Source organism: Setaria italica, chromosome III (assembly GCF_000263155.2).
Source record: "Setaria italica strain Yugu1 chromosome III, Setaria_italica_v2.0, whole genome shotgun sequence".
Classification (NCBI taxonomy): Eukaryota; Viridiplantae; Streptophyta; class Magnoliopsida; order Poales; family Poaceae; genus Setaria; species Setaria italica.
Genome location: NC_028452.1, coordinates 7872020 through 7887339, shown reverse-complemented (window position 1 = coordinate 7887339; position 15320 = coordinate 7872020). Strand labels below are relative to the sequence as shown.

The following is a 15320-nucleotide window of genomic DNA, read 5'->3' as shown; positions in this document are numbered from 1 at the left end:
TTAGGACTGGACGGCAGCCGCGGCGCCATCAACGGAAGCATTCTCATGTTTGGTTCAGATTGACTCGAGAAACACCAACAACGTCCTTCTCCAGTCCCAAGGAACAGACAACAAGTGAAAGATGCCTGCCTGCCATGCGTTTCTCTACAATGTTTTTCAGTGTCTCAAAAAATCTGCATAAATCGTGATCAATCAATCTCTTCTTTCATAATACAAAGGCAAAGAGAAAAAACACTATCTCACCCGTGTAATCTACAGATCACTTTGATTTCCTAAAGAATTTAAGGTCGGTCAGGGAACCACTTCCACTCGATACAACCACCTGAATTCGCTAGTCCTGTAACTGAAGGGTCACTACAGACACAGTCAGAAGAAGCTTAGAAGGCCATCGTCACAAGATCCTGGAATCCGGGGCGGCGTCAGTGCCTCTACTCCAACCGTATAGGCTCAAGTCGGAGCTGTCATCTTGAGCACCGGCCACCATCCGCTGGAACATCCTGATCTCCGCCGTGTTGGCCACGTTGAAAAGCTGGCTTTGCCCAGGCTGAACTCCATTTGTTAAGTCAATGTCCGCTAAGCTTTCAAGAACCCGCACCACCTGAACCAAATCGAAAACAGCACAAATGTCATCTTCAGATTCATGAATGAGCCAACACAAAAACCATGTGATTGCTTTTGAGTACCTGGCTCATTCTGGGCCTCCTTGATGCTGAGTGCCGAATGCAGGCTGCAGCAGCCTCGATCATACGGAACATCTCCGGTACATCCAACTGCTTCTCAAGCCTGGGGTCAACCAACCCTTCCAAATCGCCTGTATCCAGAGCTCGAGAAAGCAATGGCCTAGCCTGCGAATAATTGGGAAAGGGGAATCAACCAACAACTGTTGTAGTTTGTAAATTGAAAAGAAACCTTTAATGGTGCAGGAATGCAACAATTCTTTAAACATTGACAAGCTGTAGCTACTATGCTGTTGGCTGTTGCAGACATCATGATCGGTTCGCTATCTTGAAGATAATGCCTATGGTTACATCATTCACGTATAATGAGTCCTTTGCCATCCGAAAATGAGCATACCAAAGTGCTCTAGAATAGAAATAAAAGTGAACAAGCTTACGCTGCCTGAGAATAGGAAGTCCCAAAAATCATAGTGAACAAAAAGTGCTACAGAGACCAGGCTTTAAGAAATAAGTTCATTGCTATTCGCTAAAACTCACCCACTCGACGAGGCTCTCGTCACCCAGCGGTCTCGATGCATCAACAGGTTTTCGACCAGTAATAAGCTCTAAGAGGACTACACCAAAAGAGAATACATCCGATCTCTCGGTCAATTTACCGCTTGATGCATACTCCGGAGCCATGTACCTGAAAGGGAGGAGAGAAAAAATGCAGCCATGAATTCTGTATGATTATGTCATATATTGACGTCCTCTTTGAAATATGACAGCAGTTAACTCACCCAAATGTGCCCATAACACGGGTTGTTACATGTGTTACAGCATCCAATGCCAACCTCGCAAGACCAAAATCAGCCACCTAGAACTCATGGATATCATTCAATCAGCAAATTAAATATAGTTACTATATTGTGGTGGAAAATCAGGGTCATTTAGGGAATGTAGTTACCTTTGCCTCAAAGTTGTTATCCAACAAAATGTTTGAGGACTTGATGTCTCGATGAATTATCCTTGGATGGCCTGCAAAAGGGTAAAAAAAAAAGTGTTTAACACGCAAAAATAGATGGAAATGAACACTGCAAAAAGGACAAGTAGGAAGGAGTGTTACAATCTTCATGCAAGTAAGCAATTCCACGAGCAGCACCGGCAGCAATTTTAATCCTGGTGGACCATTTTAACACAGGCATTCCTTGTCCTGTGATTGTAAGATCAATTCATCTTTTACTGGCAGAAGATGGAAATGCTCTTGCAAAAATGTAGGAAAGGGCTATAGCATACCGTGAAGATGATAATGTAGGGTGTTATTAGGCACAAAGTCATATACAAGTAATCTTTGGTCATTGGAAATGCAATATCCCACAAGAGAAACCAAGTGACGGTGATGCACCCGACTAATTATCTCCACTTCAGCCTGGAACTCACGTTCCCCTTGTCCGCCACCATCCTTTAGTCGTTTAATGGCGACGTATGTACCATCTGGCAGGCGGCCCTTGTACACCGATCCAAAGCCTCCCTCACCTAGAAGCTTCTGGGCTGAGAAACCGTCAGTAATCTGATACAGCTCCTCATATGAGAAGAACCTGGAGTTTCCCATGCTGATATCGGACAAGCATTGTTTCAGCCTGGGGCTCCCCGCGCTATAGCTGGTGTGGACAGAAGGATCAATTGACGAGCCTACATTTGCTGAACCACCTGAAGAAAGTGGGAAAACATGTATTAGTGGCCGTGGTGTTGCTATCGGCAGAGTTGCATACTATGTTAAGCGAAATGCATAAACAAATTACTTGAAGGTTGGTTCGAAGAAAAAGGTGATGTAGGCGACATGAAATCAGCTCTGTAACCATCCTTTCGCTTCCTCTTGCGCTTGTTGGCGAACCAAACTGCTGTGACTATGAGGCTAAGCACAAGAACAGCGAGCACCGCAGCGATGGCTACGATGACACCACGGCCGCCAAGTGGGGCGGATGGGCTCCCGGGGGGCGGGCCCGAGCTGGACGGCTTGCTGGGATTTGGGTTCTTGCTCGTGTGCGCCGGGTCAGCCGCAGTGGCAGGCGTAGGCAATGGCTTGTGCCTCGTCGGCGCTGATGGCACCGGCACGGGCGGCGAAGCGCCGGCGGGAGGTGACGCAGGGGCCGGAGACTCTGGCGGATGCGTTCTTGGCGGAGAGAGCGAGGGCGCCGGAGGGGCAGACGGCGGCGGGGACGTCGGAGGGGGCGCGAGCGGCGGCGGCCTTGGAGCAGGAGCAACTGGCCGCGCCGGGGCGGGCGGCGGCGAGGCAGTAGGTCGCGGAGGTGGAGGAGCCTGCGAGCGGGAGGACGGAGGGGCGGCGCGCGGCGGCGGGGAGGCGGGCGGGGGCGCGGCCGCGGCAGGTGGAGTGGCAGCGGGGTCGGCCGGTGTGGCAGTGGGCCGCGACGACGCGGCTGGCGCCGGGGACGGGGCGGGGGCCATGAATCAGGCTTTCGGGAGGTGGTTGGGCTCGCGCTGCGTCGCCGCCGTGGTGGCGGTGCCGGACATGGCAGAGGGAGGGCGGCGGCTGCTGCAAGGAAACCCAATCGAATGCAGTGAATGGAAAATGGGAGCTTGCTTGACTATGATGGCAGGAGAGAGGGAAAGAGAGGGAGAAAAGGGGGTTTTGGTTGCTTTGACGAGGTGGACTTGACTTGCGGACGCCACCAGAGAAACCGAATTGAATGGTGTGCAAGTGGAACTAACGCCAAGCAAAGCGAGAAGACGACGATGCAAGAATTCGACGGCCTCTTTTCCCCCACTCTCCTCTCCTCCCCCGAGGAAGAGGAACGGCCAGAAAGATCAGTGGGGTGGAGATTTCATTTCATTTCCATTCATGGCAGCTCCAGTCTCTCAGCCTCCAGCTCAGGGAGAGCAACCAATGAATCTATCTACCAAACCAAGGGAAGGGGGAAAGGTGGGGAAAGATGCCAGATTGAGTGAGATTGAGAGGGAGGTTGAAGAAGGCAACCCAAGTACCCAAGTGGCACGGAATGGAAGTGGCAGCAGCGGACAATGGGAGGAGCTGGAGGGAGTGGACGACGCGATGATGATTCCTCTTCCGTTCCGTCCGCTGGGGGCCGCCGGTCGGTCGGTCCGTCGGTCGTTGGACTTGGACCAGTGCTGCGCTGTGTGACCTGTTCACCTCTTCTCCTCCTGCTGTGGCCTGTGGCTGTGGGGTTGGAGTGCTGGGCCTGGCAGTGGGCAGGGTTGGGAGACCAGAATAATGACTGTGCCCCTCTCCATCCAACAAGAGATTACATACAATAGTGATTCTTTCACGGGGCCGGTGTGATCCAACTTATCTTAGCTACGTGCACACTCCTATACTATACAGTTGCCAAACAAGTTTTTTTTTTTGAAAGCAGTTGCCAAGCAAGTTTTGGTACACGGGTCACCAACCGTGTCCTTGAATGTAAAGGGGTGTTAACAATGTCACATCGGATGTTTGTATGCTAATTAGAAGAACTAAACATGAGCTAATTATAAAACTAATTGCAGAACCCTGTGCTAATTTGCGAGACGAATCTATTAAGCCTAATTAATCCATCATTAGCAAATGGTTACTGTAGCACCACATTGTCAAATCATGGACTAATTAGGTTTAATAGATTCGTCTCGCGAATTACACTCCATCTGTGCAATTAGTTTTGTAATTAACCTATATTTAATACTCCTAATAAGCATCCAAACATTCGATGTGATGGGTGTTAAATTTTAACACCCTATTGCCAAACACGCCCTAAGTTTGATTTAGGAATTTGTTGCCAAACTTTGTCACTTTCTATCTTTAGATTGCATCAGAAAATTTGTACAGTGACAAACAAAGAATGTGTTCACGTTCAGGATCACAGGGAGCGTATAATGCATGGCATAAAAATAAATGATCTCTCGTGAAAACATTTTTCATCATGTATTTTATATGTTAGAAACTGTTAGTCTATGGCTCTAAGCCCTATACAATTTGCATCTATTTTAACGGAATTTCGTAGAAATTCACATAAACGATTCAGCTTGCTAGAAAATACGACAGGCCAGCTTTCGGGATATTTCTTGGCCCCTATGGTTACAATACCCACGGGTCTTTCCCTGGAGGTTCGACTTTTTCCCCCCTCTGTCCACAGTTTTTGAGTTGTTTGTCTAGGCAGAACTACCAACTTTGCTGAGTTTAGTTGGGAATGTACATAAATTCTACTTGGACCATGCATGAACCTTGAAATCTTCAGTAAATGCAAGCGGCGTCAAGGATGATTCGTTTCATACTTTTGCTTCCGATGTAGATTCCTGTCATCCAAAGCCAACCAGATAAGGCACTTGCCCGGCCCCTCTGCTTTGCTGGCGCGCCCTCACTCATTAAGTTGCTCCGCATGCGGATTGCATTCCACTAACACAGGGATCAAAAGGCCCAATCACATTTGCAAAGCGCTTTGTTTTGTTTTTTTTTTTGACTCCAAAAGGGCAAAACAATGAACAACTGAGCACGCGTCTGAGCAAAATAGATGGTGAAAATTTGACACCTTTACCAAAATCAACAGACAGATAACCAAACTACCATTCTTGGCAATGAGTTGCTTGGAGTGGAGATTGAATGATTGGATCATTGGATGGATGCACGCAGCCAGACCAGACACAATGATCAAGTGCCACTTTGCTAGGAATCTAGTAAATGTGTAGGGCACCAGATTACCCCCAGCTGATATCTAATCTGAATTGCTTCTGTTTTACGGCAACACCCATCAAGTTCTACAATCTGGCAGTGGTGATCTGCAGATGAGATCAGGCCCGCCGGAGCATCGTTGCTACTGCCCAGGAGGTAGTAAGTTAACTTACCCCCAATGAAACGAGATGAAACTGCAGTGGTTCTAAAATTGAATTCATCCCTCTTTACAACGAGACAAAATTGGGTGTGGTGCCAATTGAATCGAATTGAATCGGATGGAACCTTTACAGATACCGGCACATCAAACAACTCACACTTTCCTTCTACATACAAAGACTCGCGAACGTAGGTAAATACAAACACACAACATGCCATGCCACTACCTAATACTACTACTGAGACTACTTGAAGAATATGCCCTTTCTTCTTCCTTTACTCTTCTCAACGGCCTGCAGGCACACACACATTCCGAAATTATCATCGATGCATTACAAATTAAATTTTTTAATCTAAAAATTCAGTGAGAAACGGACATGTACCTTCATTCTGAACAGCCTTAATATTAGAACAATGGCATCTCGTGATCTGGAAATTTTTTTAAATTTTCAGTTAGTAACTCTGTTATGCCATTGTTATGACCTAGGCCATCACTCTAAAAATAACTACCACAAATGCAAAAGTAACAAGAATAATTGATGTCATGCATTCATCTGGTGAAGTCACACTGACGGATTCTGACATGCTCTTAGTAGTAAATTGATGCACCAAAAGGCAAAAACTGCAATATACTGCTACGTAACAAATAGTGCCAGTGATTAGTATGAAACTCACGGGGCATTTTCTGCAGGCTTTAGATTGTACTCAGCACCATCAGCAGACACAATTGAAAATTCAGTAGGACGGCCATATGGGACATTGATCTGTGAAAAATGCACAAGATTAGTTAGTTCATGCAGCTAATCCAAGACAGTTTTCTATTTAAATAATTGAGTATCACATAAACACAGTTTTTTGGGGGGAAATAAAACACAGTAATTTTTAAGGACAACGGTTTTGGGAACCATACAGTCATGGATTGCTGGAATTTCTCTGTAACGACGACACCACGCTGTCCATTACACTTAATGCTGTAACCTTCCCTCTTTATTGCCAAGACAGCTGGTTCCCACATATCTAAAAACCTAACCTGTAAAATAGTTTGATGTTTGCATGGTTATATGGCATTGAAAAAGGCGTAGCAAGAGTGCTTTTGGCAGACAATTTGAGAAGATATGGGGACGTACAGGTAACAAAACTTCATAAGACACATGCCCCATAGAAAGAATTTTCTTGATAAGCTCCTTGGTTTCAGGATCTGCACAAATATGGGTTATTCTAATACTGAGATATATCAAATAGGCCAAAAGAAAAAAAAGGAAACTTTAACCCCTGTACACCATAATATGATTCTTCTCTCTCACTGCCGTTACAAACAATCATCCCAGACCTCACATTATTCTGGCAATATTCTTATTCTTAAGAAGAAATGGAGCTCAGTACCCAATCGTTTTAGAAAGGTATGGGGTGCAACTAAAAGAAGAAGAAGATGGTGTCCCCTACTATAAGAACGAACCATCTCAGGAAACTTACCACATGTAATTTTTCTTTGATCATTAGCATAAACCTTCACAATCTCCCCCTACAAGAAAAGCGATTTTCAATTAACCAAGTGTTTTCCAGCATCCCACTTGCAGTAACAATCATTCATGTTACTGTTTTCAAACCATCAACTACGTGTCAGCACTCTACCAGCAGATTACTAATGAGCAGCGATATGAATTCTAACCAAAAGCACACCTTTATATTTTTCCGCAAACAATAGAATTAGCTCTCCTTTAACATTTTTTATCTGACCGATAAAGAAAACATACCATACAAATTTAATCACAGCTTTTGCCACCTTCCAGTTATTGCGAATTTCAATTAAGAAAACTGCCTCTCAGGTTTTCAGCAAATTGGACTGTATTTTTATCCATTTGCTTCTCAGTATACACTACAAAACAGAAGTCACTAGTATGAAGCTAATATCACTGCAGACAGGTACCCATCATCTAATATCCGAGAAGCAAAAGTTGTCATAGTTATTAAATCCAAAAAATGTAAGAATGAAAAGAAAATGTTGTTTAAGAATGGCCAGCACATGTTGCAAAGATATACCTTTCTTTTTCTGTCATCCAGAGGCTGGACTTCAATCGCTAGTACAGAGTCCACATCATCAGCGGTTACTAGATAGGTGGGCTGCCGTGCACCTGCACCAGCAAACAAAAAATGATAAATACAAAATTTTAAAAGTACATCCAAAATGAAACAAAAATGCCACAAGCTATCAAGCAGCACTTCTATCTTGCATCTCAAGAAAAGGTACCTTCTATGAAATTTACTGATCCATCATCCAAATGACGTACCCACTGTGAGCACAAAAAGAATTTGCAAAAAAAACGCAGATTATGATGAATACAGAAGAATTAAGTGTATTCAGAAAGTGGATGGCAAAGGCAATAGAGCGCACCTCAAAATTACAACTTGTGGTCCCATTGATGGAGTACCCACTTGCTTGAAGTTCTCTTCCAGGAAAGGCTTCACCTGTGATTCGTAGCCCATCTATGGCTGGCAATGGATCATCCTCTGCAACTGCCCATTCATAACAATGTTGTTTACCATCAGAACTGATGGTAATAGGGTAGGCTGGATGCACGAATTTAAAGATGCAACACCTTCGGAAAAAGAAGAACTAGGCTCCTCAAGGACGGTAGGAAGATAAGGGTATTGCGGATTTGCATCATCAAGGCCAGATGCCAAATTAGGTGAGCCTTCAGACTCCCATTGTGCAGAAGGTTCTTGTGGAATTTGGGCTTCAGCTCCCTCCAGATTTTCTGAGGCATCACTCCTAATAAGGTCCTTGAATGATGGGTTTTGATCCTTGGATTCAATGTTAAATCGAACAGCACGCGAATCATGTTCAGTTCCTTGAGGAACATCCTTCATATTGTGGTTGCTGCAAAACATTAGAAGGAACATCAAAATTTCAGTATATCTCAACACAATGGCACACAACTCATTGCCATAGTTGTATGACGACAAGAACGTTTTGTTTCTTAAGCAAACTTTCACTTTTCCAATTCTCAACACTTGAAGAGCAGCATATTTAATGTTCTAAACAACCAATATACTTAATCCATTCTTCTTCTATTTGAAATAATCGAATATATGCTGTAGAAAAACTAACAAAATCGTAACCATGAGTATAACAACAAAGCCTTCAGTCCCCAAATCCAAGAAGGGCCGCGTATACCAAAGAGAAAGAAAGAAAGAAAGAAAAATAACAATAGCGAAACAAAATAGTAAGAGTACTATGTTAAAAAATCATAAGTTCGGAAATGGTTTCATAAAACATAGTCTTATTGGTGTGTCTTGGTACAGAATTATAAGCAATAGTTTTATTAGTGTGTTTTGGTACAAAATTATAAGTAGTGGTCAGGTCATGTCGTGAAGACTACAAAAATTCAACATCAGACGAAAAAGAGCAGGGGAATAAGTACACTAAACATATAAAAAAATACATTTTGTTTCTCCTTTCCCCCCCTTTGTATAGTCCTTTTACTCCTTTCTATATTTATAATATATATCTAGCACAGTAGGGGCCTCCCCTACTGTTTTTCCTTAAAAACAAATAATTGTTCAATCGCAAGAAATAGCTAAAACGCCATCCAATTGAATTGTTGAAATAACCACTGGCAACCTGGTTGAAGGAGAGGTCCTTCCAATGTTATCATGCTCTGCATTCGTTGTGGCAACCTCACTTTGAATGGCCTGACGGCTTTCATTCCCTAACAAATCCCAGTCCCGTCTAGCTCGAACAGGAGAAGAAGCTGGAGACCGAACATGAGAATATGCTTGCTGGGGCACAATGTCAAGGTTGGCTTTTACCTGGGAAATGTGATAAAAGTTTTTTCTTTGAAATAAGTGATAAAAGTTGGAATATGCAATTATGCATGCATTCCGAGAGTATATGACAAAAAGCGTAGAAACATATAGAGGTACCAATGCATTTCCAGTAGGATGAGAAGGTGACTGCGCAGCAGCACTTGTATTATTTGAAGATTCAGCACGCCATGGAGTAATCTGGTATTGTGATTCCTTAAGTTTCTCCTACAACATCCAAGTTTCTGTGATACACTTGGCAAGCATAACTAACCAGGCAGCAGGTTTATACTAGCTCCAGTTTCACAAGATACATATAAATAAGGATGAATGTGACTCACCTCAGTAATAATAAGTTTTTCTTGCAAATGCTTAAACAGAACCTACAAGATGAAAATGAAAGTTTAACTAAGAGGGCCTGCTTCAACCAAGCAAGGGAGAAGAAAAATCAAGGGACTTTATTTAATTTCGTTTCTTGATTGTTTTGCAACTAGTATGTTAATCGTTTCTCTCTTCTGTAGCAAGGATACTATATATCTAAAATTAGAAGATACTCCCAGTAAATTTAGCATAAGCTCACTAAGATGGTAGTTTAGCTTCATCTCAGTATGAATGACATCTATCCAACCAAGCCAAGTAATTTCCCCGTGTACATATACAAAGAAGCTCCCAATTCACCACGGGTAAGCTAACTTAGTGCAAAAGAGGGTATTTAATCAATACCAAACAAGCAACTAATCACAACAGCACATACCTTCAGATTGCTGACAATGGATTGAGCATCAAGAACAGAAGGCTGAAGGTTATATTCTGATAGAAGAGGCAATAAAGACTGAACGAATGTTGATCTCTCTTGATGTGCTGCCTATGGAATAAAGTAGAACTCAGCGTTCTTCATTTTACTTTGCCAAATCCAGACAATGAGGTTTGACAAAGAAAATTCATTGCATTGTATTTGTGCATGTCTAGCTTTTCCAAATAGAATAAGTAAGAATGACCCTGATAATGAAGTGACTTTAACACAAATCAGTAAACACTTCTGCACAGAATCTAGTTGCTTCATAAATCAGAAAGGACGTTCATTCAGTAATATGATTATATATGAATGCTGCAGTTTACTACAGAAACTAAAGAAATACAAAAAACAAATACAATGAAAAATGAATTGATTACAACTGAATATTGGGATCAAAGCAAGCAAATGAGGAAATTAATGGCTCTCAGAACTTTAGGATATGATACAATAGCTTTGGTTAAAAACAGTTACCTGCAATGCGTATGTCAGACGGATGTTTTCTTCAATAATGTCTTGTCTGTAAGACAAAGCTTTCGATGCAGCATCAACCAAATCTTGCTGCTGCTGATCGAACGCCTGGTAAAAAAAAAGAAAAGAAAAAGGAAACAGTTGATGCATTGGTTCGTGCACTCCAAGATAGTAGTTAATGCCTGATAGGACCAAAAAGAAATTCGCTTACCATGCGCATATATGCAATCCGTTTCTCCAAGAGATGTTTCTCATTAAGTATTTGGGTTTCCTGTTAAAAATGATATAAGTCAAGATTGAAGAAGAAACGTACGGGGAAAAGATTCTTAGATGTGCATAGTCACCTTCACAGAGTAATCAGAAAGGTGCCTTCTCAACTGTGCAATCTCCTCCTCATGTTCTTTAACCTTAGCAAGAAGATCCTGTGGAAGGAAGTAGCTTCATCAAGAAGAGCGAATAGAAAGAAATGGCAATGACAGGCAAAGCGAACTAGTCGATACCTGCTTCCAGATGGCGTTTGAGTTGAGCTCTGAAACAGGCAGCACACCTTGTCCAGATAAGTTGAACCTAGAATCATAGTCCGGTTCTTTGCGGTGCCTACAAGGAAAGGGTTGGTCAAGGTAAAAAAAGAAAATGTAAGGCTATCATAAGAGAGGTTGGATTCGGAATGCACCTAGTTGGTGAAAGGGAACGAGATGACGGAGTCGATAGTTGAGATGGGAATGCACTGTCAGCGGCGCTCTGGTCCCCTGAAAATTTCCTGGGAATTCCATTAGACTGGGTGGCCTCGAGGTACCTGTGCCTCATAGCATCCTGCAGCATGGGCTCCCCAGCTCCCCATTTGAAGGACTCTGCGGTACTCCCAAGCGGAGCACTGGAGAAGGCGTTTGTGTTGCTGTCCAGGGTGCGATCCTGATGGATCCCACGAGAGGAAGTTTGGTTTGTATTCGTGGCTTCCGACCTCTGGGTTGGGCACAGGTTAAAGCTGTTAGGCGCACGGCATGATAACGCATAATAAGGAAAATTGAAATCAAAAAGGGAATCCTCTGCTGCATTAGTTGGTTTCGTTCGTGCAGACAGCATAGACAGTGACAGTTGTTCCCCGGAGTGGGGGATTTGGATCGGGCACGAGTAGAAGGGGCTTACAATTCGGTGGAGCTCCTGCGTCTTGAGCATCAGTTCGTCCTTCAACCGGCTGTTCTCCTCCAGCTGGAGATGGGGAGAGGAGAGGAGGGGCGTCGGTCACTCGACTGAAATCCATCACTCGGCAGCGGAGCATTCATTCAGGAGAGACGGGGGTATACCTGCTGGCGGATGGTCGCCTCCGCGTCCTCCACGGCGCGCATCACCTGGAAGAGGTTGTTGTTGCTGCTCTCGAGCGCGGCCGCGGCGGCAGGAGGCTCGGAGACGCCGACCGCGGCGAGCCGCCGGCCGAGCTCGTCGGGATCGGCCATGGCGGGTGCGGGATGCGGGCGGGGAAGGATGGGCGCGAGGGACGCGAAACCCTACCCTGCCGGCGCCGGCCCTGCCCTAGCAGGAGGCTAGGAGGGAAGGGGGAGGGGAGGGGAGGGGAGGACGGTGGACGGGGCTGCAAGCCTGCAAGGGAGGGAGGAGGGGGCGGCAGAGACTGGAGACTGGAGACTGGAGACTGGACTAGTCTCAAGTCTGTGTGGAGGTGGGAGGAGAAGAGCCCAAAATAACAAGCCAACCGAGAAAATAAGATTATTCACATTATTTACTTTCAAAAAACAAAAGAAAAATAAGCATGGTGCTATGCTTAGAATAGAAAACAACCCAGACGTTCTTTCTAAAGACAAAATTATAACTGTAGCTATACTTTCCAAAAATAATGTTTAAATCATTTCCTTATCGCGTGGTGCGGCGTGGTGCTAGCAGACAGTGGCAGACGGACACGTACGTTCACGTACGGCCTTAAAACGTGGCACTCCATATCTACTGTGAGCGTTATGATGCAAGGTAATGGCGCTGGCGACAACAATTTAGTAGCGGGTTATGGACAGAGAGGTGAGTTGGCGTAGAATATTGGTGGGATGTGCTAGTGGTTGGGGCGAGGAAGAGAGATAGTTAGGATGGGAGGTGGTTGTAGGTTGGCAGTGGTGGAGGCGGTGACGGAGGGGCTCAGCACAGTTTGATTTATGACAGTGTTATTAATATTATTATGTTATTAATAATAAAATGCGAACCTTAGCAGCATGTATATAATTGCTGCTGATAGCGGATACTCCATGATAGTCACCAATTTAACGTGTATCCCGTCCTACCTTTCCCTTCTCTCCTAACCTTTCCCTCCTCGTCAGGTGAGTGTTCCTAACCTTACTCTCTCAATGCAGGAACAGAGGCCCATTCCAACACAAAAGTCCTAGAAGATTAACATCCCATATTCTTAGCTTTCTGAAAAAGAAAAGAAGCACAAGAATATGCCATCAAAGATCAAAACATTCATGTGGTGACTTCTACCGCAAGCAATGGCAACAGGAGACGACGGATATGCACCTCTCCGAACAATGGGGCCTCTCCGAACGGCAATGGTTCGCAGCAGATACTCCTCACTCAGCTTCGGACCAACTGTTCCATTCTTTATGCACCAGGCTACGGTATTTACGGAAGGCAAGAAACAGTTGCCGTTTCAACAGGGCAAAGTGGAGGTTCAGCTGGTACTCCATCATACAATATACCGCTGACATCCAGACAGCTATTACCCTCTACTTTTGCAGGAGAAGAACAGATCCAAATGACTGCCAGCCAGCATCTCGCTGCTCACAACTCAGGTATCTACATCAAAGCCAATTTGCCTCCAGGCCGAAGCCATTGCAATAGACCTGGCGGCCAAAACAGCAGACCTGCTCTGTCTACACCATCTGAACATCTCCACGGACAACCAGACTCCTGTTGACGCCCTCTTGTTGACGCCATTAACAGGAAGACAGACAACGTTCCATGGACTCTTCAGCCTATTCTCGCTGAAATCGACCTTCTTCTGGGCAATAACCACTACTCGGTTTGCAAGATTGCAAGAGATCAGAATGGAATAAACCAATCCCTAGCTACTCAGGTTAGAACATGTAATATCCCTGTAACTAGGCAATAATTCACTTGCACACAAGAATGTCAACAGCTGCCCGATTGTTGAGAGGCGCTGCGCTTGTATCCCGGGATCAATTTGATTTTAAGATTTAATTTTAGTCCTTACACAAAAAAAAACTTGCCAACCCTCATCCTATTTCTAATCTTTTTTCTTGCTAATTGCTAATTCAATTAATGCTAGCACTGGTGTACTCGTATAGTTTCCAACTAAGCATGGAGATATGCTTGATCCTTAATATAGACACTACTGGGCTCTGCTTGGTAATCCAATCCAAGATGGTACGTTGCTTGGTGTTTGAACCCTACTTTTTATAAATACTATGATTAATATAGTAGCTAGTACTTGCAAATCAAAAAAGCAAGGAAACAATAATTAACAGAACGAACAGCCTGTTAGTTGTTTTCAATCCAAATTAAACAAAAGTTGCCACTGCCAACATAATCAAAGAGATGATCCATTTTTTCTTATTCATTACTCTGCTCGCTAGCTAGGTAGAGTAGGAAGTACTTGGACGATATGCAATGGACGGATCCATCGATCGATCACGATTCAACGCCAATCGGACAACGAAGGAGGGCTTCCACGGCTGCCGCCACCCGTCGTCATCGACTCCGTCTCCCATGACGTGCCCTCGTCGCCCGAGCACTCCTCGTCGTAGTCCTCGTCGTCGTCATCCAACATCGACGAGGTCGCGGCGTCCCGGGTGCTCCTTAATCTGCTGCTGCTGCTGCTAGGGTTGCCGGACGACGCCGACGACGTGGTGTCGCCCACTGCCGCCGCCGCGGATGATGGTTCTCCGCGGTGATCACCGCCGCCGGTGCTGCTGCTACGCGCCGCCGTGCCCTCCGCCACGCTGCCGTGCTGCGGCGACTGCTGCTGCTTGAGACCGCCGGCACGGCGGCGCTTGACGGTGCCGACGGCGTAGAAGGAGGCGAGCAAGGCGGCAGCGGTGGCGACTAGGGCGAGGCTGAAGATGAAGGCTTGCGAGTTGAACACCTCCTGCAGCTGCTGCATCTTCATCACGCCGGTGGGCAAGGATGCCATCGACATGGATCGGATCGGGAGCATGCTGGGCAAGGACGATGCCGTCGACATGGATCGGATCACGCTGCGCAAGGACGCCATCGACATGGAGCGGACCGAGCAGATCATGACGATGAGATTTGTTTTACGTAGGTTGCGAGTCACGTAGTCATGTGTGTGTGTATATATATGCATGGCACCTACGGTACGGTCCGTCATGGATACGGCACGCGAGTCCAACGCAGCAACGAATCGTCCGGTGTTACCGCTAGACTAACTAAAGTTTGTTTCCCCGAGTTACAAGACAACTAATTTTACACAGGTTTCGTGCCAATCTCGTAGGCGGAATAAAAATCGCGTGATAAGTACATTGCTACACGTTAGTGGTCTCACAGGTTGTCTCATGGGGTGTCACGTAGGATTTTTGATGATGTGTAGGAGAGAGAGCGAGGAGAGAGAAAGAGGTCGTTGCTTCGCGAAACAACCACCTCATGAGCTAAATTGTAGGACTACGAGACAGCTTAAGGGCAAGTACATTGGTGTCGTCTAATAGGCGGTCTCATGCATTGACATGTAATCTTGAGATGATTTAACAGGCAACCTGTACGATGGGCAACCCTCTAGGAC

The 15320-nt window shown here is 45.1% G+C and overlaps 2 protein-coding genes across 3 annotated transcripts; both read right to left on the bottom strand.

The window, feature by feature from the left end:
- Positions 1 to 115: 115 nt before the first annotated feature.
- LOC101774688 (proline-rich receptor-like protein kinase PERK8) lies at positions 116 to 3729 on the bottom strand. Its single transcript, XM_004960899.4, has 8 exons — positions 2459 to 3729; positions 1953 to 2366; positions 1783 to 1869; positions 1624 to 1694; positions 1457 to 1533; positions 1215 to 1362; positions 684 to 845; positions 116 to 598 (listed from the first exon to the last, which is right to left on the bottom strand). The coding sequence occupies exons 1-8, from the start codon at positions 3120 to 3122 to the stop codon at positions 392 to 394; spliced, it is 1830 nt and encodes a 609-aa protein (XP_004960956.1). The 5' UTR covers positions 3123 to 3729; the 3' UTR covers positions 116 to 391.
- A 1789-nt stretch (positions 3730 to 5518) lies between these two features.
- LOC101773339 lies at positions 5519 to 12222 on the bottom strand. Of its 2 annotated transcripts, XM_004960896.2 has the most exons (21): positions 11869 to 12220; positions 11711 to 11773; positions 11238 to 11527; positions 11065 to 11161; positions 10909 to 10986; positions 10776 to 10835; positions 10568 to 10672; positions 10055 to 10165; positions 9642 to 9683; positions 9421 to 9528; positions 9119 to 9306; positions 8094 to 8374; positions 7889 to 8010; positions 7745 to 7787; positions 7537 to 7628; positions 6970 to 7018; positions 6624 to 6694; positions 6407 to 6526; positions 6172 to 6260; positions 5880 to 5925; positions 5519 to 5789 (listed from the first exon to the last, which is right to left on the bottom strand). In XM_004960896.2, exons 1-21 carry the CDS (start codon positions 12016 to 12018, stop codon positions 5742 to 5744), a joined length of 2253 nt encoding a protein of 750 aa, XP_004960953.1. In that variant the 5' UTR covers positions 12019 to 12220; the 3' UTR covers positions 5519 to 5741. The 2 variants fall into 2 exon arrangements, 1 of the variants encoding a protein (XP_004960953.1); XR_002676754.1 differs by lacking the exons at positions 5519 to 5789; positions 5880 to 5925; positions 6172 to 6260; positions 6407 to 6526 and adding an exon at positions 7251 to 7372 and having other exon boundaries at positions 6641 to 6694; positions 11869 to 12222.
- Positions 12223 to 15320: the final 3098 nt, after the last annotated feature.

Bases quoted from the DNA above. Each gene is read 5' to 3' on its own strand.
- LOC101773339 (XM_004960896.2), bottom strand. From the start codon at position 12,018: ATGGCCGATCCCGACGAGCTCGGCCGGCGGCTCGCCGCGGTCGGCGTC. The intron at 11,774-11,868 runs GTATACCCCCGT...CCCCATCTCCAG, and splicing joins AGGCGACCATCCGCCAGCAG to CTGGAGGAGAACAGCCGGTT. The intron at 10,166-10,567 runs GTAACTGTTTTT...TTTATTCCATAG, and splicing joins GTCTGACATACGCATTGCAG to GCAGCACATCAAGAGAGATC.
- LOC101774688 (XM_004960899.4), bottom strand. From the start codon at position 3,122: ATGGCCCCCGCCCCGTCCCCGGCGCCAGCCGCGTCGTCGCGGCCCACT. The intron at 1,695-1,782 runs GTAACACTCCTT...ACCCTTTTGCAG, and splicing joins TGCTTACTTGCATGAAGATT to GCCATCCAAGGATAATTCAT. The intron at 1,534-1,623 runs GTAACTACATTC...CATGAGTTCTAG, and splicing joins ATAACAACTTTGAGGCAAAG to GTGGCTGATTTTGGTCTTGC.